The 25,348-nt window shown below is 39.7% G+C and overlaps 1 protein-coding gene across 1 annotated transcript in view; it reads right to left on the bottom strand.

Moving 5' to 3' along the window:
- Nucleotides 1-25,348, bottom strand: part of SYNJ1 (synaptojanin 1) — a 121,440-nt gene that overhangs the window by 75,141 nt on the left and 20,951 nt on the right. The window contains 4 exon segments of the mRNA XM_037832529.1: nucleotides 12,377-12,460; nucleotides 13,313-13,538; nucleotides 16,625-16,892; nucleotides 18,409-18,495. Of these exon segments, the coding sequence (XP_037688457.1) occupies nucleotides 12,377-12,460; nucleotides 13,313-13,538; nucleotides 16,625-16,892; nucleotides 18,409-18,495 (665 nt within the window).

Genomic DNA, 25,348 nt, shown 5'->3' with positions numbered 1-25,348 from the left:
CCTCCCCCTAGATACCTGTAAACATCTTGTCCACAATTGTGCAACTTGTGCGCCCTTTGCGCCGCTTGGCCCCCTGCAACCTCAGGGAGTCAACCCACGAGGCCTAAAACCCAATTCTAGATGGCAAATGGATGTAACTCATGTTCCGTCCTTTGAACGCCTCAAATATGTGCATGTAATAATTGACACCTTCTCGGCCATGTGTTATGCAGTCTCCCTTGCCGGGGAAACGGCCAAACACTGTATCAAGGCCCTAAGACAAGGAATTCTCTTCATGGGAGTCCCCTGGGACCTAAAAACGGACAATGGGCCTGCCTATCGCAGTGCCTCCTTTGCGGCCTTTCTTCAGTTATATAACATCACCCATCATTTTGGCATCCCCTATAATCCACAGGGGCAAGCCATTGTGGAAGCAGTCCATCGCCGCTTAAAAACACAAATTGAAAAAGAAAGGGCAATGCTCCCCCAGGCAACTACAGGGGACCTTATCATAGCAGCCCTTATTCACCTTAATCTACTCACATTCAATAAGGAAGGGCTTTCGCCCCTACATAAACATTGGGGGCCCTCGTATAGGCCCACCCAGGCCCCGATGGTTTACTGGAAGGACCCAGAGAATAATGCCTGGAAAGGTCCCTCCCCACTCCTCGCCCAGGGGCGCAGGTTTGCTTGTGTTTTCCCAGATGATGCAGCACAACCAATCTGGATCCCAGGAAGGGCAATCCGGCCAGCCACCAGCAACCACGCGTCTAACGAGACGAGAACGCCGTCGTCTCCGCAACCTGGTGCACCAGATGACAACAGTACACCTGGGCCTGGACCCCAGTCCGAGTGAACCCCCTTTTTCCACAGTCCTCCAGCCGCACCTCAGCTCCAACCAGCCGCACCTCAGCTGCAAACAACGCATCGCCAACACCACCACCCCAACCTCTTCTGCCCCCCTCTCGTTACTCCTCTCCCCTCCTCGACCTTATCCAAGCAGCCTTCACCTCAGTGAATTCCTCCAACCCCAATCTTCCCTCCTCTTGTTGGCTTTGCCTCTCCACTTCCTCCCCCCTGTATGAGCCAGTTGCCTCCAACCTCTCCTTTTCAGAAAACACAGAGGACAGCCCCTCGAAATGCAATTGGAATACCTCTGCCGTCCCCCTAACCTTTCATTCAGTCTCCTTTACAGGAAAGTGCATCCGCCCTCGCTCAAGTAACTCTCCCAAACTCACAGCTTGTGCCAACTACTCATCTCCCAGCAGCTCTGCCAAGTTTCTTATTCCCCACAACTCCTCCCAATGGCTCTGCTCCTCTACAGGACTTACCCCCTGCCTTAACGTGCAAACCCTCAATACAACTAATGAAACTTGCCTCCTAATTGTCCTTATCCCTAGGGTCCTATACAACAGCGAGGAAGACTTCTTCCTCCGCCTGGAAAGAACTGCAGCTCCTGCCCCTCTGCAAAAGCGAGAGCCCATCACCGCCCTCACGGTCGCCACCCTCCTAGGTCTTGCAGGCGCTGGCACCGGAATCGCTGCGTTAGCCAGTCAAGGTTCCGCCCTAACTCACCTCTGGGCGGCTGTTGACGAGGACATTCGTCACCTACAAGACGCTATTTCCCATCTTAAAAATTCTGTTAACTCCCTCTCTGAGGTAGTGCTCCAAAACCGCCGAGGTCTCGACCTTCTTCTCCTCAAAGAAGGAGGCCTTTGCGCCGCTCTAGGAGAAGAATGCTGTGTCTATGCCAATTCCACAGGTCTCGCCGAAGACAGCCTAAAGAAAGTCCGAGAGGGACTAGAACAGCGCAAAAGGGACCGTGAAGCCGCCAACTATTGGTCCCACATCTTTACCTCCCTCCTCCCTTACCTCCTCCCCCTCATAGGCCCCCTACTAATAATTATTCTAGCTCTCACCCTAGGACCCTGGGTTATCCGCAGACTTCGCCAACTTGCTACAAGCCAGGCCAATACCAATGCTGTCCTCTCATCATTTGTGCAAGTCCAATATCAACAACTTGCCTCCACTGAAGAAGCTAACCCTCCGCAGCGTCGCCACCCTCGTCCATCCTGCAAGCAGCGAGGCCCCTGTCGAGCGCCCGGGCACTACACCAACGTCAAGCTCCAACCTCGCTGAGCCACCGTTTACCCCTTTTCCCCTCCCCGGCCTCCCCCTTCCCTCATCCCTTAGCGGGCCTCTCCGGTAAGCTTCTTCCTTCAATTAGAAAAGAAGGGGGAAATGCGGGACACTGATTACGTGCTTCAACTTGGCGGGCCTGGGCCAGGGGACCGGATCCGCCCCTGGGGAGGGTGGTGGGCACGGGCGACAGCGCCCTCCACAGCCCCCCAGGCCTGGGAAAGTGAGGCCGGAGGCAGGCCCCATTTCCTCACCCAAAATACCACCGTTAGGGGAGGCTTGCCGGAGGGAACCGCCTTTTCCCCACCCCCTTATCTTGCCCGGACACTCCCCGTTGCCAGTGCAACTCCCATCACCACCAGTGTGCATACATTGTTGCCAAACACCGTTGCCAGAGCAACTCCCGCCCCTTTTCAAACAACCTCCGTGCTCTCTCTTTTTTTTTTTTTTAATCATCATTTTATTGAGATATATTCACATACCACGCAGTCATACAAAACAGATTGTACTTTCGATTGTTTACAGTACCATTACATAGTTGTACATTCATCACCTAAATCAATCCCTGACACCTTCATTAGCACACACACAAAAATAACAAGAATAATTATTAGAGTGAAAAAGAGCAATTGAAGTAAAAAAGAACACTGGGTACCTTTGTCTGTTTGTTTGCTTCCCCTACTTTTCTACACATCCATCCATAAACTAGACAAAGTGGAGTTTGGTCCTTATGGCATTCCCAATCCCACTGTCACCCCTCATAAGCTACATTTTTATACAACTGTCTTCGAGATTCATGGGTTCTGGGTTGTAGTTTAATAGTTTCAGGTATCCACCACCAGCTACCCCAATTCTTTAGAACCTAAAAAAGGTTGTCTAAAGTGTGCGTAAGAGTGCCCACCAGAGTGATCTCTCGGCTCGTTTTGGAATCTCTCTGCCACTGAAGCTTATTTCATTTCCTTTCACATCCCCCTTTTGGTCAAGAAGATGTTCTCCATCCCACGATGCCGGGTCTACATTCCTCCCCGGGAGTCATATTCCACGTTGCCAGGGAGATTCACTTCCCTGGGTGTCTGATCCCACGTAGGGGGGAGGGCAGTGATTTCACCTTTCAAGTTGGCTTAGCCAGAGAGAGAGGGCCACATCTGAGCAACAAAGAGGCATTCAGGAGGAGACTCTTAGGCACAAATACAGGGAGGCCTAGCCTGTCCTTTGCAGCAACCGTCTTCCCAAGGGTAAAACTTATGGTAGAGGGCTCAACCCATCAAACCACCAGTCCCCTATGTCTGTGGTCATGTTAGCAACCATGAAGGTGGGGTAGGCAAATACCCCTGCATTCTCCACAGGCTCCTCAAGGGGGCACTACATCTTTTTTTTTTTTTTCCTTGTTTGTCTTTTTTCTTTTTTTTTTTTTTTTAACTTTCCCTTCTTTTTTAAATCAACTGTATGCAAAAAAAAGTTAAAAAGAAAACAAACATACAATAAAAGAACATTTCAAAGAGACCATAACAAGGGAGTAAGAAAAAGACAACTAACCTAAGATAACTGCTTAACTTCCAACATGTTCCTACTTTACCCCAAGAAAGTTACATAATATAGCAACATTTCAGTGAACTTGTTCCTACTACATCCATCAGAAATTAACAGACCATAGTCATTTCTGGGCATCCCCAGAACGTTAAATAGCTTATCTGTTCTTCTTGGATTATTGTTCCCCCTTCCTTAATTGCTCTCTACTGCTAGTTCCCCTACGTTCTACATTATAAACCATTTGTTTTACATTTTTCAAAGTTCACATTAGTGGTAGCATATAATATTTCTCTTTTTGTGCCTGGCTTATTTCGCTCAGCATTATGTCTTCAAGGTTCATCCATGTTGTCATATGTTTCACCAGATCGTTCCTTCTTACTGCCGCGTAGTATTCCATCGTGTGTATATACCACATTTTATTTATCCACTCATCTGTTGAAGGACATTTGGGTTGTTTCCATCTCTTGGCAATTGTGAATAATGCTGCTATGAACATTGGCGTGCAGATATCTGTTCGTGTCACTGCTTTCCGATCTTCCGGGTATATACCGAGAAGTGCAATCGCTGGATCGAATGGTAGCTCTATATCTAGTTTTCTAAGGAACTGCCAGACTGACTTCCAGAGTGGCTGAACCATTATACAGTCCCACCAACAATGAATAAGAGTTCCAATTTCTCCACATCCCCTCCAGCATTTGTAGTTTCCTGTTTGTTTAATGGCAGCCATTCTAACCGGTGTTAGATGGTATCTCATTGTGGTCTTAATTTGCATCTCTCTAATAGCTAGTGAAGCTGAACATTTTTTCATGTGTTTCTTGGCCATTTGTATTTCCTCTTCAGAGAACTGTCTTTTCATATCTTTTGCCCATTTTATAATTGGGCTGTCTGTACTATTGTCATTGAGTTGTAGGATTTCTTTGTATATGCAAGATATCAGTCTTTTGTCAGATACATGGTTTCCAAAAATTTTTTCCCATTGAGTTGGCTGCCTCTTTACCTTTTTGAGAAATTCCTTTGAGGTGCAGAAACTTCTAAGCTTGAGGAGTTCCCATTTATCTATTTTCTCTTTTGTTGCTTGTGCTTTGGGTGTAAAGTCTAGGAAGTGGCCTCCTAATACAAGGTCTTGAAGATGTTTTCCTACATTATCTTCTAGGAGTTTTATGGTACTTTCTTTTATATTGAGATCTTTGGTCCATTTTGAGTTAATTTTTGTGTAGGGGGTGAGATAGGGGTCCTCTTTCATTCTTTTGGATATAGATATCCAACTCTCCCAGCCCCATTTGTTGAAAAGAACATTATGGCTCAGTTTGGTGACTTTGGGGGCCTTATCAAAGATCAGTCGGCCATAGATCTGAGGGTCTATCTCTGAATTCTCAATTCGATACCATTGATCTATATGTCTATCTTTGTGCCAGTACCATGCTGTTTTGGCAACTGTGGCTTTATAATAAGCTTCAAAGTCAGGGAGTGTAAGTCCTCCCACTTCGTTTTTCTTTTTTAGAGTGTCTTTAGCAATTCGAGGCATCTTCCCTTTCCAAATAAATTTGATAACTAGCTTTTCCAAGTCTGCAAAGTAGGTTGTTGGAATTTTGATTGGGATTGCATTGAATCTGTAGATGAGTTTGGGTAGAATTGACATCTTAATGACATGTAGTCTTCCTATCCATGAACATGGAATATTTTTCCATCTTTTAAGGTCCCCTTCTATTTCTTTTAGTAGAGTTATGTAGTTTTCTTTGTATAGGTCTTTTACATCTTTGGTTAAGTTTATTCCTAGGTACTTGATTTTTTTTGTTGCTATTGAAAATGGTATCTTTTTCTTGAGTGTCTCTTCAGTTTGTTCATTTCTAGCATATAGAAACATTACTGACTTATGTGCATTAATCTTGTATCCTGCTACTTTGCTAAATTTGTTTATTAGCTCTAGTAGGTGTATCGTCGATTTCTCAGGGTTTTCTAGATATAAGATCATATCATCTGCAAACAATGACAGTTTTACTTCTTCTTTTCCAATTTGGATGCCTTTTATTTCTTTGTCTTGCCGGATTGCCCTGGCTAGCACTTCCAGCACAATGTTGAATAACAGTGGTGACAGCGGGCATCCTTGTCTTGTTCCTGATCTTAGAGGGAAGGCTTTCAGTCTCTCACCATTGAGTACTATGCTGGCTGTGGGTTTTTCATATATGCTCTTTATCATGTTGAGGAAGTTTCCTTCAATTCCTACCTTTTGAAGTGTTTTTATCAAAAAGGGATGTTGGATTTTGTCAAATGCTTTTTCAGCATCTATTGAGATGATCAATTGATTTTTCCCTTTCGAGTTTTTAATGTGTTGTAATACATTGATTGTTTTTCTTATGTTGAACCATCCTTGCATGCCTGGAATGAACCCCACTTGGTCATGGTGTATGATTTTTTTAATGTGTCTTTGGATTCGATTTGCAAGTATTTTGTTGAGGATTTTTGCATCTATATTCATTAGGGAGATTGGCCGGTAGTTTTCCTTTTTTGTAGCATCTTTGCCTGGTTTTGGTATTAGATTGATGTTAGCTTCATAAAATGAGTTAGGTAGTGTTCCATTTTTTTCAATGTTTTGAAAGAGTTTGAGTAAGATTGGTGTCAGTTCTTTCTGGAAAGTTTGGTAGAATTCCCCTGTGAAGCCATCTGGCCCTGGGCATTTATTTGTGGGAAGATTTTTGATGACTGATTGGATCTCTTTGCTTGTGATGGGTTGGTTGAGGTCTTCTATTTCTTCTCTGGTCAGTCTAGGTTGTTCATATGTTTCCAGGAAATTGTCCATTTCTTCTACATTATCCAGTTTGTTGCCATACAGTTGTTCATAATATCCTCTTATAATTTTTTTAATTTCTTCAGGATCTGCAGTTATGTCACCTTTTTCATTCATTATTTTGTTTATATGGGTCTTCTCTCTTTTTGATTTTGTCAGTCTAGCTAGGGGCTTGTCAATCTTGTTGATCTTCTCAAAGAACCAACTTTTGGTGATATTTATCCTTTCTATTGTTTTTTTGTTCTCTATGTCATTTATTTCTGCTTTAATCCTTGTTATTTCTTTTCTTGTACTTGGTTTAGGATTGGTTTGCTGTTCATTTTCTAGCTTCTTCAGTTGATCCATTAGTTCTTTGATTTTGGCTCTTTCTTCCTTTTTAATATATGCGTTTAGTGCTATAAATTTCCCCCTTAGCACTGCTTTTGCTGCATCCCATAGGTTTTGGTATGTTGTGTTCTCATTTTCATTCGTCTCTATATATTTAGCAATTTCTCTTGCTATTTCTTCTTTAACCCACTGATTGTTTAGGAGTGTGTTGTTTAACCTCCAGGTATTTGTGAATTTTCTAAGTCTCTGATAGTTATTGACTTCTAATTGTATTCCATTGTGGTCAGAGAATGTGCTTTGAATAATTTCAATCTTTTTAAATTTATTGAGGCTTGTTTTATGTCCCAGCATATGATCTATTCTGGAGAAAGTTCCGTGAGCACTAGAAAAGTATGTGTATCCTGGTGATTTGGGATGTAATGTCCTGTAGATGTCTGTTAAATCTAATTCATTTATCAGATTGTTTAGGTTTTCAATTTCCTTATTGGTCTTCTGTCTGGTTGATCTATCTATAGGAGAGAGTGATGTGTTGAAGTCTCCCACAATTATTGTGGAAACATCAATTGCTTCCTTTAGTTTTGCCAATGTTTCTCTCACGTATTTTGTGGCACCTTGATTGGGTGCATAGACATTTACGATTGTTATTTCTTCTTGCTGAATTGCCCCTTTTATTAGTATGTAGTGGCCTTCTTTGTCTCTCAAAACATCCCTGCATTTGAAGTCTATTTTATCTGAGATTAATATTGCTACACCTGCTTTCTTTTGGCTGTAGCTTGCATGAAATATTTTTTTCCATCCTTTCACTTTCAGTTTCTTTGTGTCCCTGTGTCTAAGATGAGTCTCTTGTATGCAACATATTGATGGTTCATTTTTTTGATCCATTCTGCGAATCTATATCTTTTAATTGGGGAGTTTAATCCATTTACATTCAACGTTAAAACCGTGAAGGCATTTCTTGAATTGGCCATCTTATCCTTTGGATTATGTTTGCCATATTTTTCCCTCTCTCTATTAATATCCTTTATTGTACCCATACCGAATCTCTTTAGTACTGAACCTTTCTCCAGGTCTCTCTGTCCTGTCTTTGTTTCTCTGTCTGTAGGGCTCCCTTTAGTATCTCCAGTAGGGCAGGTCTCTTGTTAGCAAATTCTCTCAGCATTTCTTTGTCTGTGAAAAATTTAAGCTCTCCCTCAAATTTGAAGGAGAGCTTTGCTGGATAAAGTATTCTTGGCTGGAAATTCCTCTCACTCAGAATTTTAAATATATCGTGCCACTGCCTTCTTGCCTCCATGGTGGCTGCTGAGTAGTCACTACTTAGTCTTATGCTGTTTCCTTTGTATGTGGTGAATTGCTTTTCTCTTGCTGCTTTCAGAACTTGCTCCTTCTCTTCTATGTTTGACAGTGTGATCAGTATATGTCTCGGAGTGGGTTTTTTTGGATTTATTCTATTTGGAGTTCGCTGAGCATTTATGATTTGTGTATTTATGTTGTTTAGAAGATTTGGGAAGTTTTCCCCAACAATTTCTTTGAATACTCTTCCTAGACCTTTACCCTTTTCTTCCCCTTCTGGGACACCAATGAGTCTTATATTCGGACGTTTCATATTATCTATCATATCCCTGAGGTCCATTTCGATTTTTTCAATTTTTTTCCCCATTCTTTCTTTTATGCTTTCATTTTCCATTCTGTCATCTTCCAGGTCACTGATTCGTTGTTCAACTTCCTCTAGTCTTGTACTATGAGTGTCCAGAATCTTTTTAATTTGGTCAACAGTTTCTTTAATTTCCATAAGATCATCCATTTTTTATTTAGTCTTGCAATGTCTTCTTTATGCTCTTCTAGGGTCTTCTTGATTTCCTTCATATCCCGTACTAGGGTCTCATTGTTCATCTTTAGTTCTTTGAGTAGCTGCTCTAGGTGGTGTGTCTCTTCTGGTCTTTTGATTTGGGTGCTTGGGCTTGGGTTATCCATATCGTCTGGTTTTTTCATATGCTTTATAATTTTCTATTGTTTTTGGCCTCGTGGCATTTGCTGAACTTGATAGGGTTCTTTTAGGGTTTGTAGACCAGTTGAAGTCCTTATCTCTAATTTATCAGATCTACAGCTTCGTGGAGTACACTTTCTCTAACTAACCAGCAGGTGGCGTCCACGAGCCACCTGTTCTCCACAAGCCAGATCTCCCCTGCTTAGCCTTTTTGGTGAGTGGGGGAGTGAGTCTTGTGGGGCCCAATTGGTGTACCAAGCTTGCGTGTGTAGTTGGTGTTGCCTGCCCTGTATGTGGGGCGTGTTTCTGGGCAGTCGGGGAGGGGGGGTGGCCCTAACAATCAAATCTCCCTGATGATCCTAGAGTTTTAAAGCTGCTGCAATAGTCTAATCCTTCAGTTCAGTCCTGCCACAGTTTGTCTCTGCCACTGACCCACAAGTCTTTGGTATTGGCGTATGGCTCCTGAGACTTGCAAGTGGGCCCCTCTTCCAGGCTGTGCACCCCGGGTCCTCTGTTGAGGGATGACTGTGCTATGTCACAGGTGAGTGCCGTCCCCCCAGGGCAGTTCTGGGCTGCTGGGCTGTGTTGGGAGGCTCCCAGTCTGCTCAAATGATGGCTGAATGGGGCTCTGTTAATTCACACTGCTCCCCCTTCCCAGCTCTGGGACATTCAGCTGAGGCTGCAGGGAAGGCTAATGTCCACGCCCAGTTTTGTGGTGTTTGCCTGTTATTTGAAGCACTTCCGTCACACTGGGTTGTCTGGGGCAGCTCTGGGCTATGGGGCTGGCGATGGGCAGGAGTGTTTCCTGTCCACCAGGATGGTGGCTGTGAGCGGACACCCCCCTTTTCTTGGGAAGTTGTGTTGTTTAGTGAATTTTCTCAGCCACTGGAATATTGCCTTTTGTCTCAGAGCTCTCTTAGTTCTGCTCTTGACTTGACGTGCCCAAATTTCAATTCTTTGAAGCTTTCTGTATAGAGCTTCTTAGAGTAATTGTTTTAGAAAAAGCAAAAAGGATTTAAAAAAAAAAAAAAAAAAAAAAACGGCCCTCCTCAGAGATCTAATGGGTTATTGAAATGCTAATAGACAAAGCAACCAGGGCCATTAAGGAAAGGTGCACAGGGCAGAGAGATCAGCTTTGCTTTGGGATTTGCATATGCGCCTCAAGGCCTGATCTCCGCCCTTCCCCTTTCTGTGTTCACCAGAACTCGAAAAATCCTCTGCTTTTATTTGGGAGTTTTTCGTGTTGTTTTTTTTCTATGTCTGTCTCCTCTCTGCTGGGCTGGCTGCTCTCAGAGTCTCTGGTGTCTGGTCTCAGTCTATCTATGGTTGGAGTTTGAATCAGTAGAATGAGTTTCCGATAAGAGCAGCCACTGCAATTCTCCCTTCTCCTTCCCGGAGCTGACAGCCCCTCCTCCCCCGGGACTGAGCCTGGCAGGGAGGGGCGCGGGTCCCCTGGCCGCAAAAACTTACAGATTTCGCTGATCTCAGCAGTTCCACGTTTTCATGAGTGTTGTATGAAGTATGCCCAAAGACAGATTGCTCTGTGGTGTCCAGTCCACGCAGTTCCTGGCTTTTTACCTACTTTCCTGGAGGAGTAACTAAAACATACAGCTCACCAGTCTGCCATCTTGCCCCCCCTCCGTGCTCTCTTAAAACCAATCCTAACCTCCGCACCCTCTCAGAACCAATCCTAGCCGTTATCCCCTCAGTATTGACTTGTAACAACCCCCGCCCTCTATGCCAGCCTATATAACCTGTGCTCACCCCTAATAAACTCTCTTGGCTTCTTCACCCTCAAAGAACCGTGTCCTGCGTGTTCCTTCTCGCCGCCCTCCACACCTTGCACGCCTCCGCCGGGGACCGGGCCCAGTCCCCCGCCTCGCCCTCGCCTCCGGGAAAGAGCCCCCGCCGCCGGTACCCTCCGAGCAACGCCGAGAGCCGAGGGTTCAGCAACCGGCTGCCCCCCCCCCCAGACAAATCAACTGCGACCGCAGGCCTCACTATAATTGTGCCTAAGAGCCTCCTCCCGAATGCCTCTTTGTTGCTCAGATGTGGCCCTGTCTCTCTAGCTAAGCCAACTTGAAAGGTGAAATCACTGCCCTCCCCCCTACGTGGGATCAGCCACTCAGGGGAGTGAATCTCCCTGGCAACGTGGAATATGACTCCCGGGGAGGAATGTAGACCTGGCATCATGGGACAGAGAACATCTTCTTGACCAAAAGGGGGATGTGAAAGGAAATGAAATAAGCTTCAGTAGCAGAGAGATTCCAAAAGGAGCCGAGAGGTCACTCTGGTGGGCACTCTTACGCACACTTTAGACAACCCTTTTTAGGTTCTAAAGAATTGGGGTAGCTGGTGGTGGATACCTGAAACTATCAAACTACAACCCAGAACCCATGAATCTCGAAGACAGTTGTATAAAAATGTAGCTTATGAGGGGTGACAATGGGATTGGGAAAGCCATAAGGACCACACTCCACTTTGTCTAGTTTATGGATGGATGAGTAGAAAAATAGGGGAAGGGAACAAACAGACAAAGGTACCCAGTGTTCTTTTTTACTTCAATTGCTCTTTTTCACTCTAATTATTATTCTTGTTATTTTTGTGTGTGTGCTAATGAAGATGTCAGGGATTGATTTAGGTGATGAATGTACAACTACGTAATGGTACTGTGAACAATCGAAAGTACGATTTGTTTTGTATGACTGCATGGTATGTGAATATATCTCAATAAAATGAAGATAAGGAAAAAAAAAGACAATTAAAAAAAAAAAAAAAAAAGAAGTTATGCCAACCAAGTTCCATGATGTAAAGGTAGACACTCTTCAAATGAATGATAAGACAGAAGTTCTCAGCAGAGAAACAGAATATAAAAAAAGAGCCAGCTGGAAACTTTAGAACCGAAAAATACATTAGAAGATAAAAAGTTTTTTTTTCAAATAAAATGAAATTTGACCCATATCTTACAGCTTTTACAAAAATTACTGAAACATCTCAAAGAACTCACACCCTGGGATCTCCAAGCAACTCACAGACCTCACATCCTAGACTAGACTCAGTACTGATGTTGTGTTATTTAAACTTTTTTATATTTTGTTCACTGTGGATTTTTTGCATTAATTTTTGTTTTTTTAAATATTGCATTAAAATATTATTTATCTTGATTACTTAAAAAAAAAAAAAAAAAAAAAGACCACACATCTGGTAAGGGCAGAGCAAGGACTTATTGAGAAGCATGGTTCTGAGTCTTTGTTTTAAAAACTACATTCTTCTGCCTAAAGAGGCCAAATTATATACTAAAATATATATATAATATATATTTATCTTAGTATATAATATACTATCTTATATATTTGAGATTAACAAATATGAAAACATTCTGAAAACAAATATGCTATAAAAACAGATCAAAACTGTAATATTAAAAACAGCATCTGAATTTCTATGGACATTTGAAAGAATATTAAAGGGAAAAATATCTAAGACAATTCTAGGAACTCTGTACTGAGAGAGTCTAGCTAATATTATTAGATGGGACAGTACAATTATCCAATGAACTATGCTGAAAGTTTAGAAAATATGGAAAATTTTCAAGAAAAAAAGAAAATAAAAACTGAAAGTCAAGCACATACTTGCAAACCTGGTTGCTCCCAGAACAACGGAACAGATCCCCGGATTTGTATGAAGGAAGAAACAGAGTCATCTAAGTATACAACCTAAAGAAAAATAATATATTAAATATTTCCACAAATAAGTTATTACCTCTGAATTAGAAGAAGAAATTTACTAAAATCAGTTGCCCACTAGTCATATTTTATAAACAATCTCATACACAAATTACCCTAATCAAAATATCCAAAACAGGCCACTAAAAAGTTTAATTTTTTTTCCACTTAGTGATAGTTCTTCTACATATTGTAACCAAAAAAAAAAAGAAAAAAGAAAAGTAAAAGTATAAGCATAAGAATTACAACTTTTAAAAAGGAATTCCTCTTAAACCTAAATATTTTATACTTGTTCTTTTATATTTTATTTTTTTCTTTAGCTTCTTATAGTTTTCAAAAACTAATTTGGAGAACTGAGTTGGGCTGGGAGGGGGGAATGTGGTGGCTCTCAAAAAACATAAAAGTCTAAGCCTGAATTTACAATTATATAGTTTCATAGCCAAAAATGTCTTAACTTTTAATTTTAGATGGCATACATATCTACCATCAAGAATTGGGGTTTGAATTTCACAAAAGTTCCAAAGTTGAATTTCATTTAAAAAAAAAAAACAAAAAAAACCCCTTTCTTAAGTTGTCTAGCTCTATAATTGAGGATTTTTAATCCAATACCAAAACATAAGGCACTGATTATGCCATGTTGATTCCTGAATATCCTGCCACTTATTTGAAAAGCCAGATCTAAATAAGTTTGTTCTAGGGGAATCCTTTCTTAAGGCCGATAAGTAGCCAGAACAATCATAAAATGTCATTACAATTGTCAAAAACGAGTTCTGAGTCAAATAAAATATGTTGTTCTACTATTTTCTGTGCCTGTCATATAATACAACAGAAAATACTATATACCTGTTCTGTTTCTACAAAATTAGCAACATGTCCATCATCATTTGTTCCCCGGACATTAAACCTGGTCCCAGCTCGTTCACAGCTCAGTCTTGAAATGAGGCAAGCCTTTGCCTGTTTATGAGCAGCATAAATTGTCCTGATTTCTACTCCTCCACACATGAGACGTAATAACCAGTCATCACAATTCACACCGTAGTGCTTGAGATGCAAGTGCAAAGATTGATTCCTAACAGAAAAAGAAATAACTGTATTAGCTTGTTGAGTACTAAATAAAGTATAAATTTAAAAACGGTGCTTCTGGAACATTAATTTAATGTTATGAAATTAAAAGGTACCAAAAGTAAACCAGTTCATTTACATTTATATGCTAGGGATCAGAAGACAGGGCTATAAAATGAGATTGTGGGACATGTGATCAAAATGAAGCACATTTTGGTTTTGTGTTTTGAGTATCTGTGTCCTATTTCTGTTAGGTCCTTATATATAATCTATTTATAACCTAACCTTTTTCAAAAAGGATTTCATACACACATCCCCACCCTACTTTATAAAGTTCTCCTTTTAAGGCTTGACTTTCATTGGGCTCCACATGTGGCTAGTCACTACCCTATTAGCACAGCCTTAGAGTTTGTCATCACTCTAAATACTTTTAGCATTCTAGGTAACAGACTGGGGCCTAGTTTTCAAACTTTTTCAAGGAAAAAAATTTTACTCATCCAAACATAGTAAGTCCCACAAATACACAGTGAGAGAAGAATTGCTCTGGCTGAAGCAGGGTGGGAGCCTGGTGCCCTCCCCAGTTGGCCTTTTTTTCAATCTTGCTGCCAGCCCTGAGGGGTCTCTGTTGGAACCTTAGTCCTCCACAGAGTACATACGGAGGGGAAGCTCCAGTGATAGCTTCTAGGTGATCTACCACCAAGGAAAATACATTAGCCAGAAATACTCTTTGGTATTTTCAGATAACAATTACAAAAGTGAATTTTCTATGGTTCTCTAACCTTTTAAACTTTTGTTATCATTTTAAGTGGAAATCCTTCTTAAGTGCTCTTTACTACCTTGTTGTTTTAAACAAGGTAAAAAATAAATAACAGCATTTTATTGAAGACTCATGGTCATTAATATCAATAACATTCAGCAACGCTCCTAGAGCAGTAGTCCTCAGCCCCCACCCCCACCTCCCACCCAACCCCCAGGTTATAGGCTGCACTGGGAAATAATATGTGTGGTTCACATGTGGTTCCCGGTAAACCAGCAAGAACTCCAACCCTTCTTATCCCTTCCTAACCATTCAAGAAAGCATTTGGGAATGTATACAAGTGGTGAGATTATTACTAGGATAACACTAAAACTGATAGCCACAATTTATGTTTAAAAATTAAATGACTCAAGCTTTACTACCTATGCTGATCCAACAAAGCTCAAATTGATTGCAACCTAGTATGTCCAGGCACCACCACTAAGACTTATGTCATCGTGTGAGCACAGAGACTTATTTGTCCCGACTTAAATGCATTGTTTTCAGGTAGACTCTCTCCCTCTGCTGTCAGTTTTCACTTTTCTTTGCTGTTCACGTGTTGCTGCTTTAATTCATCTAAATTTATTCTCAACTGGCAAAAGCTTCAATTCTCCAATGGAGTAAAACTATCTGAGTTTTGTGATAGGCATTTGCCAGTCTTAGGCTACAAACTTACTTGTCTTATCCTAGAAAATATTCCTAAGACGCAAGGGTATGCATGAGAAATTCTAAAAGCTTACATTTTTCTATGCAAAGTGAAACTGGAGTATTCCAATCCTTACTGAAATTGCAAAATGAATAAAATTCACCTTTGGTGTGTTAACCTCCCCTTTGTTGACCTGTCTCCTACTAGATAAACCTCTTCAAGCTTTCCCTGATCTAAATCTGCCTCTACCCCATCCTTATTTAAAAGACAAAAGAAATGAATTATTACTACTGATTAAACCTAGCAAATGTACTTATTTACTGATCACTTAGCCAATATCTCTGTAATTGCTTGGACTTCTAATTGTGGCAATAAAACCTTTATCTCTCAATCTAAGGAATGTGGGGTAGGAATGGGGAAAGAAGAAAAAGGTAAGGACTGCAACCCCAATCACAGCTGCAACATGTTCACTTTTTCAAAGGACTTCAATGTCTTCCACCAGAAAAGGTGCTGTCGTTTTAACTCTTCTGAAGCCTAATTCTGACGGCTAGACAAAAGTGCATTCCATCACCACTAGCTTCTTTGAGCAGATGGGACTTTATATCCACTCCTCTGCCTATTGGCCCCTCCACACTCTCCGGCTCTCCCTTTTGAATTTTTAGGCTCCAAGCCTCTGAAACACAATGCTGGAAAGCCTTCCTTTTTCCATAATGTCCTTCCCCCTCCCCCGACACTACTCTGGGCCAAGACACTTCCATGTGAGCTAGGTGGCCAAGCTGTTGTTCTACAGTTAGTTTCTATTCTACAGTTGTTGAGTTTGGGCCCTCTGACACCCAGGGGCAAATAGGTCAGCTCTGAATATGCTACTTCGGGACAGTACAGATAGATGGTAAAAGTGTAAAGGAAAGAAAATATACAAGAGGGAACATTCTGAATCTGAGCTACAAAGGGAGGCTGCAAGCAACGAGTCCTGGACTTTGGTCTTATAATATATTTAAAGATAATGAAATATAATTTGCTCATGGTATTAAGGGAAAAAAGTCAACACTGAAGCCAGCTATAGACAACAGAACCACTAACAGAAATTTGGTCTGGCTAAAACTGTTTACCATTTGTGCCTGCTTATAATACAGCACATTATGAATCATCATGAAATATATCAGTTACCTGCATAAGTTTTATTTTATTATAGTACTAGACTATATCCCAGTATACTACTTCTTCATGGTTTGTTGCTCTTGAAAAACAATCATCTACTTAAAATCTTAAAATTAAAAGAAAAATAAGGAAATATTGGTTCTAGAAAGGCAATTCTGCCAAAGAAAGGATCTCAAAATATGAATATCACAATTTTATTACAATTGAATAAACTCCTAAATTTAAAATAAGTCTCAAATAAATTTCTGAAATGGAAGGTCAGTCTAGCTCAGGGAGAGCAAATGGGTTTCGCATCACATACCAACTCCAGGAGCTGCTGGCCATGTTCTGCCGAGGATGCTGGGGCAAGAAGGGAAGGAGCAGTGTGTTCAACCAGTAATGCCCATCCCTTGTTATTTTTGGAAATAGCAGCTGTTTAACATGTTATGTCCAAAATTACTAAGCTTTTGCACAGTCCACGATTACAAAGGAAGGAAATAAAACCCAAACTCACCAGAAAAATCTGTTATCAGTGGTGTGCTCCTGCATGCTACGATGTGCATTAAGACTCAGATCTAAACTGATTCCAGATGCAGACCATGCAAAATAGAAGTTTCCTGAATTCAAAACTTTTCGCACTTCTGAAATGCGATCCTCATCTGAAGAATCAATTCTTAGTGGTATAAACTCGGTGGAAGTAACGCGGAAAACTTCAGATTCTTGAATTTTCCCAACAGACATACATCCAGTGACTAGGACCAGATAATGTAACATAGTATCACCTGCAAACACCAAAGATTTAATTGGAGGAAAAGTCCCAATATTTTTCAAATTATTCAAAGTTTCTTCCAATTTTCTTCTCATGTCTCATCTTTTAAATCTTTTAAATCTGACATGATGATTATTTTAAATTTATCACAGACATATTTTTAAATTTCACAACTAGATTGTGGCAAAAGTTGGAAAAATCCTTGTTTAAATACACAGTATAATGAAGCATTTAGACATTAACACTATACTCTCATGTAGGAAAACTGTTCTTCTACTTAATCTAAAGCTGTGGAAAATTTATCAAATAAAAATTATGTGGTATCTTCTCTACCTTCTCTTTGTTGATTGGTAGGAAGTTCAGATGAGTCAATGAAGGTGAAAGTTCTTTGTAAACAGTGAAGCTGAAAAACTGGCATATAAACATGATACTGGCAAAAAGTCTCTAGTCACAACTAATATTTATAAAGCAATTTGGCTTAGAAAAACTTTCATAGAGATTTTTGCATCTAATTGTGACAAAAACCTTATGAAATCAGTATAAAGTTGCAAGTCAGCAGTGGTGTACTTTGAATGTGGACACTCACTTAGGCAAAAGGGGCCCTGAAGTTTGGCTCCACTACTTATTGTCTGGATCAACTAGGGTATGCTAACTTAACCAACCTGAGATTATCATCTCTTATAAAAAGGGGTTAAAACAAGTATCTCATTAGACTTTGAGGAAGATCCAAGACAATATTAGTAAAGCTCCTAAGCACAATACTTCAAATGTGATAGACTGGTAAAAAATGACAAATCTGCATTTTATAGACCAATGCTACCCAAAGTGAGGTCTGGGAACCGTTACCAGTTCACAATGAGAAAAGAGGTTGTAACAGAATGGAAATCAGCTACATCACTAAGTTCACTCACCCTTTGGATGGGCTGACCTTTTTTTTTTTTTTTTAATAGTAAGAATTTATCCATGAAGGAAGCCTTGTGTTGATTTACATAATGGCCCAAGCTCCTTATCTCATCATTCACCATAACAAAGAGTTCACTGGACAGGTACCAGGCCTTGGGCCACACTTTGAGTCAGAATGTTTTAGACAATCGAGCTGAGAACTACAAAGGTTAGTTTGCAGCCCAAGGTAACATTAAGTGGTAGAGAGAGGCTCACCTTTTAAATCTAAAACAAGGTCCTTTTCAACAGGAAGGTCAGTGTGGTTCCACTAAAACATCATTCCTAAATGCACTGAAGCAAAGAAAAAGTGCAATGCCCTGATTTTCTCTTTCGACACTGACAACAATCCCTGAAGGTGTTCAAATAGGACAATAAGATTTAAGTTTCTGGAACGTAAATCACATGAGCTTGGGCATGTAGCACTCTCTTCTGGGAAAGATTAGCTTAATTAAGGTTTAAAAGACATTACCACATTTGTAGCTCAAATCTGGAGGCTGAAAATGATATATAGGTAACCTCTCTCTAACCCTTAGAAGAACAAAAATAGAAATTAAAAATGGATGAATAATACAGAAGAATAAACTTACCAAGATTTAATCGTAAAACACCTAAGAGTCCATATGCATCCATTACTTTGGAGTATGTACCCTTGATTGCCTCTTTTTCTGCAGATGCTACAAAAAAAGTTTTAGGTTAAGAAAAATGACCTGAAACATCAGTTTCTATTTAGAAATAAAGCCAGAATTCCAACTAAAATTTTCTAAATCTGACAAATATTCTTAATATAAATGTACCACATACATTTTCTCAAACTAGTTAAGTTAAACTGTTCTTCCCAAAGAGTTACATTCTTCCAGCAGCAACTATTAATTAATCCACCTTTTCCCCATTGATCTGAAATGCCACTTTTAATAATACTCATACGTACATGGGGTTGCCTTGGGCTCTTCTTCTCTGTCCCACTGCTGTTTGCCTACTCTTAATATCTGGATCACACTGCTTTATGATATCCCCTATAGGATAACACCTAACTCCTCAACAGGCAAGAAATCTTTCAGAATCTGGCCCAACACACTCTTTCTGCTTCAGTTTTCATCACTCTCCTCTCCCTCCTACCCCTGGCTCCCGTACTCTAATCACATTAAACTCACTATCACCCTAAGGCACTTTCTTACATTTCTGTGCCTTGCACACTCAAACTTCTGCCTGGAAGGCTCCTACCTTACCTTTGCCTCTGCGCAAAATTCTATTCCCCTTATAAAAATATGGGTACAAGGTCACTTTATTTTGGAAACCTTTCTTTACTTCTTCAGACACAGTTCTTTAACAGAACTCCCTCTCTATGTGGCCAAAACATTTAATACATACTTATTACCTATATTTTCCACTAGGCTCCTTGAAGGCAGGAACTGCGTCATATTTATCCTCTGATATCTGATACTTAGAATAGTGCTTGTCATATAGAAGTATGACAAAACCTTTAAACAATGAAAGCTAATGGCAAAAATTAACCACACTGTTTAGTACAGGAATAGCGAAATCTTCAGACTGGCCATTCAGCTTGATTTGTTTCTACTGTTATAATGTTGTTCACCTGTTAATGAATAGAGCCCAGAGAAGAATAATTTCCCTATGGCAGATGCTGTGGTTGTTCTATTGAGGGGGAAAAAAAGTTCCCGAAACTTCTTCCTAGTACTTAGCAAATAACGCTTATTAAAAATTTAACAAAGAATCAAAGAAATATAAACCACAGCTAGCATTTCAAAGGACAATAAAAAATAATGACATTCTAAAGTCTACAATCCAGAAGGATATGATCCTGCATCTGCTTCCTTCCTTTCACTCCCAGGTTCTTGCCTTCTCCACAGCTGTCCCTTTCCCATTCCCCAGGCCACATCTCCCACCCTACTCTTGGCTGAGAGGTTCACTCCTTATTTACCTCTTAACTTTTGCTCTTATCTCTTTTTCCCTTTCCTCATCTACCTACCCTATAGATTTATAGAGTTCTGTATTAAAAATCAGGTAAGCAAATCCTCATCATCTCCCCCATTTCCTGTCAATCTTCATTACCAACAAGAGTTATCTTCTCAACATACTGCCTTTCCTAATACTCTCTTGTACTTTCATTAGAGATCATTTCCTTTACCTTGAAGGTCATCTCCAGGGCTCCAGACCATCTCATTTTCCCTGCCTGTTTTACCTCTTTTTAAATATTTTTTTACTGTGGTAACATAGACACAACACAAAATTTTTCATTTTAACCACTATCATATACAATTCAGTGATGCTGATTACATTCACAATGTTGTGCTACAATACCATTATCCATCACCAAAACTTTTTCATCACCCTAAAGAGAAACCTGTACCCATCAAGCAATAATTCTCCATTCCTGTCCACCCACAGCTCTTGGTAATCTGTAATTCACTCTCTGTCTCTAAGTATTTGCTTATTCTAGGTATTTCACATAAGTGGAACCATAACATATTTGTTCTTTTGTATCTGGCTTATTTTACTTAGCATAATGTTTTCTAAGTTCATCCAAGCTGTGACATACCTCAGAACTTCATTCCTTCTAATGGCTGAATAATATTCCATTGTATCTATGTACCATATTTTGTTTTTCCATTCATCTGTTGATGAACACTTGGGTTGTTTCCACTTTTTGACTAATGTGAGTAATGCTGCAACGAAACTGGTATACAAGTATCTGAGTTCTTGTTTTCAATTCTTTGGGGTATATTCCTAGGAGTGGCATTGCTGGGCCATATGGTAATTCTATGTTTAACTTTCAAACTGTTTTCTACACTGCCAAACTGTTTTCTACACTGGCTGCATCACTTTATATCCTACTAGCATCCTTGCCAAGACTTGTTATTGTCCACTTTTTAAATAACATCCATTCTAGTGGGTGTAAAGTGGTATGTGATTATGGTTTTGATTTGCATTTCCCTAATGGGTAATGATGTTAACCATCTTTTCACGTGTTTATTGGCCATTTGTATACCTCCTTTGGAGAAATGTCGGTTCAAGGACTTTTTAATTGAGTTGTCTTTTTGTTGTTGAGTTGTAGCAGTTCTTTATGTGTTCTGGATTACCATATATCCATACCAGACATATGGTTTCCAGATATTTTCTCCCATTCTGTAGGTTGTCTTTTCATTTTTTTTATAACATCCTTTGTTCCACCAAGTTTTTAATTTTGATGAAGTTTAACTGACATATTTTTTTCTTTTCCTCCTTGTGCTTTTGGTGTCATATCTAAGAATCCATTACTTCATACAGGGTCCTGAAGCTTTTCCCTATATTGTCTTCTAAGAGTTTTATGGTTTTCTCTCTCCTACTTAGGCTATTGATACATTTTGAGTTAACTTTTGTATGAGTGTGTGGCAGGGAGGTAGGGATCTGTTTTGGTTTGCTAATGCTACCATTATGCAAAAATACCAGAAATGGATTGGCTTTAACTGAAGCAACCTCATCATTCAATGAGTTTACAACCATAGGAATAGATTAAATTTAAGACCATGTTTTTCTGGGATAAATAGCTCCAAATCACCTAAACATATACATTTTTTATCTAGATGACTGTAAGATGTTTTCCTATTCTCCCATATATGCTTCAAAGATTTGGGGAAGATGGAAGGAGGATCGGTATAGGGCATCAGCGCCTAGATGGAGTAAGAAGGAAGGCCCTGTGCATGGAGTTGAAGCTAGAGAGGGGTGAAGAGCACAACCCACTTGGTGGCAAGGGCAGCCAGGCTTGAAGTATTGAAGTCTGAGGGGGATGAGGAGGATGGTATCTACCCGGGGATGTTAGGGGAGGCCTATCATGGTATGTTGGCTCTTGAGAGGATGGGGAAGGTATCTGAAGAGGAGAGCAGCTCAGGACAGAGTGTTGGAGCACGATGGGGTGAGGAGGGCATGCATGCAGTGGAGGAGGGTAACAGGAGCTTGGTTTCATTCAGAGATCAAGGATAATGGTAGCCAGATTTCTCCTGGTCAGAGAAAAGAATTAAAAATATGGAAAGAGAGAAATATAGAAAGAGAAGTAGGTAGTTAGGCAGATAGATGGATATAGAAACATATATATAAATGTGTGTGGATAATTATATATACATGAACACACATATTTACATATATTCCCTAGCTCTACCCTTTGAGAGGACCTAGGATTGGCAACACTCCAACAGCAATGAGCACACCTAGCATACAAACCTTCATGTCTAAAAACCATTCTCCACTAAAAGGAACTAGGACTTCTTGGAGAAATGGCTGTTTCCAGGACAGGGACAAGGAAGTACAAAATGAGTCTGGAACATACTCTTGTGCCACAAAGTAAGGAAGTGTTCAAAGAATAATGGAGGCAAGCTACAAGAATACAGAAGCCAACTTTAGGGGTTCCTACTGGTGAAATCTGGGAGAATTTGAGGATCAAAATAAACAGCAAGACTAATGGATTATAACCCACTGAATAAGCCCATAAATTGAAAGTCTTATAAGGACTGGGATAACTACATAGTCTCAAAGTACTTTCCTTCAAAACACTTATCATAAAGGGAAAAAGAGCCTGCAAGGAAATACCTGACAGATACCACCTCAACCAATTAATCAAAGTAAACACCAATATTAATGGGACAAGTCAAAATTGTGTGCCACCTGGTGGAATACAATGAAAAGAACACGGCATCCCTTCTGTTACATTCCTGACAAAGATGTATAACCTGAATCTAAGCACGGGGAACCATCAGACAAACTCAAATTAAGGGACTTTCTACAAAACGGGTGGCCTTCATTTTCAAAAGTTTTAAGGTCATAAACATCAAAGACTGAGGAACTTTACCAGATTTAAGAAGACTAAAGAGACATGACAACTAATTAAAAAGTGTGATTTTAAAATGCATTTGCAAAAAAAGACATAATTGGGCCAATTGGTAACATGTGAATGGTATCAGAGGATTATCACTGACAATCTTTTGATGGTTATATTGTAACCAGACAGGAGAATATCTTTCTAGCAAATACATAATAAAGTCTTTGGGGACCATGGGGTATCATGTCAGCATCTTACTATCAAAGAGATCAGAAAGAAAAAAAGTCCTTTGCACTGAACTTCAATATTTTTTGTACATTTGAAATGGTTTCAAAATTAAAATTTAAAAATTTAATCACCAAAAACATATTTTAAAAATACATTTATATATTCCTAAATTAAGCAGCACTTAACCTATAAATGGCACTGATAAGATAAATTCCTATGATACCATATTTTTTTAGTGGGGAATAAAGAATGCCTTATTTTATAAAACTCTATAAAATATAGAAAAATACACAACGTAAACGGTATGCACCTAATTAAATGACTATCTAGAAAATAATTTGCGAATCTTCTACTATAGAGATTATTTAAAATAAGAAAATCTATGCTACATTAATATAATGTATATAACCTTTAGATAAAATGTGATGTTTATAAATACTTTATTCAACCCATCCCTACCTTTACTTTTTCCCTTGCCTTGCATCCATCCCATGCTTCAGCCAAAATGAATAATTTGTTGTCCCTCTACATGCTCCACATTCTTTACCCTATGTTCTCTGATCACAGTGTTCTTTCCATCTGGAATACCCATTAGTCATCTCTATATTTTCAAATGGGTCCCATCCTTAAATACCTAATTAAAATTCTACTACTTTACTGATGTTTTCCTTGATCTCTCTGGCTAGAAGTACTTCTCTTTCTTTTATTTTATACTATTAATAATTTGCATACAAATAGCAATAGAAATGAGGTCACATTTCTTTATATCTCACACAGTACCAACCTAACACAGGGGCTTTGAACACTGCAGCTGTTAAGTTCACTTAATGGACAAAATCAAATTGAGAGTGCCTCCAGGCACATGTTGACGAAGAAGGAAGGCATAACATTTTCAGTGTGCTGTACCCCCATAGAATCTTTGAACAATTAGCAAAAACTGGCAAAGCCATCTTCTTCAAAACTCTAGAAAACAGTTAAAAGGTTGCAGTACCTGGGTGAAAGCTGAATCAAGAAAACACTGCTTTAAAAACTGTAGGAGAAGCTTGCCCTTGGTATTCCTTCTCCCACCCCTTCTCCAGTGTGAGAGCCAACCTGCACTCCAATTTTGCGTTCCTGATCCTGTTCCAGAGTGATCAGATTAGCTCCTATGCATATACTGGAGTGTCTGTATGTCTGTATGTTTAGGCTAAAAGACTAAACAAGGAAACTTGTATCTGGCTTACCACAGAACTTGCCCTGCAGTCAGAAGTAGCTTGCAGACAACTAAAGCAATATAAGAAAATTTGAGACAGTGTCCTGAGGCAAAGGATTACTGACTTTAAGAAATGAAGTAGAGCTCGCAGGAAAGGGAAGAAAGTCTATTTCATAAAGAACAGAGGGGACATTCAGATTCCTGTAAAAAGGAATTCCCAAGGCCAAGAGCCAGTACAAGCCCAGGAAAAGACGCTGGCTCAGAAAACACAGAGAGGACCCTGCACTTCACATCTGCCCCAGAATGCTCTTCTTGATAGGAAGGCTAGAGTCTGAAGGAGAGCACTAACGAATGCAGAGCCAATTTCCAAACTCTGTGAAAAGTGTCTCTTGCATTGGTTTGTTTGTGTTTGTTACTCCTGACTCAAGGAAATCTCTGTCATAAAAAGAGTTGGATACAAATTTAAAGAACTAAAGCCCAGAGTTAACCCATTAAAATATTAAAATATACAGTGTGCAAAAAAAAGATTATAAGACAAAGACAGGATATGATGGATCATCCAAAGGAACAAGATAAAAATTCAGAAACAATCAATGAAGAAAACCAGACTTTGGACATACCAAACTTTTAACAAATATCTACAATATGATCAAGGAGATAAAGGAAAACAGGAAAAAAGAACTAAAGGATATCAGGAAAATGATGAATGGACAATATGAGAATCTCAATAAAGTGAAAGAAATTTTAAAAAGGAAACAAATACAAATACTAGACTTGAACACTACAATAATTAAAATGAAAAATTCCCCAGAGAGTTTCAACAGCAGGTTGGAACTGACAGAAGAATGAATCAGTGACCTCATAAAGATAAGACAATTGACATGATTCAGGTTGAGGAGCAGAAAGAAAAAAGAATGGAAAAAAAAAAAAAAAAGTGAACAGAACCTAAGAGACCTGTGGGACAATGTAGAGTATACCAAAATATGCATTATGGAAGTTCCAGAAACAAGAAAGAGGCAGAAGGAATATTCAAAGTAATAATGGCAGAAACCTTCTCAAATTTAATGAAAGACATGAATATACACATTCAAGAATCCCAATAAACCACAAACAGGATAAACTCACTAATATAGTAATACAGAAATTATTCATTTCTCTCATGGAGAGAATATGCGCAGACACATAGTAGTCAGACTGCTGAATGCCAAGAACAAGGAGAAAGCTGTGAAAGCTGCAAGACAAAAGCAACACATTACGTATAAGGAAGCCCCAATAAGTTTAAGTGCTGAGTTCTTAT

Source organism: Choloepus didactylus, chromosome 1 (assembly GCF_015220235.1).
Source record: "Choloepus didactylus isolate mChoDid1 chromosome 1, mChoDid1.pri, whole genome shotgun sequence".
Classification (NCBI taxonomy): domain Eukaryota; kingdom Metazoa; phylum Chordata; class Mammalia; order Pilosa; family Megalonychidae; genus Choloepus; species Choloepus didactylus.
This window is presented reverse-complemented; position numbering and strand designations above follow the sequence as displayed.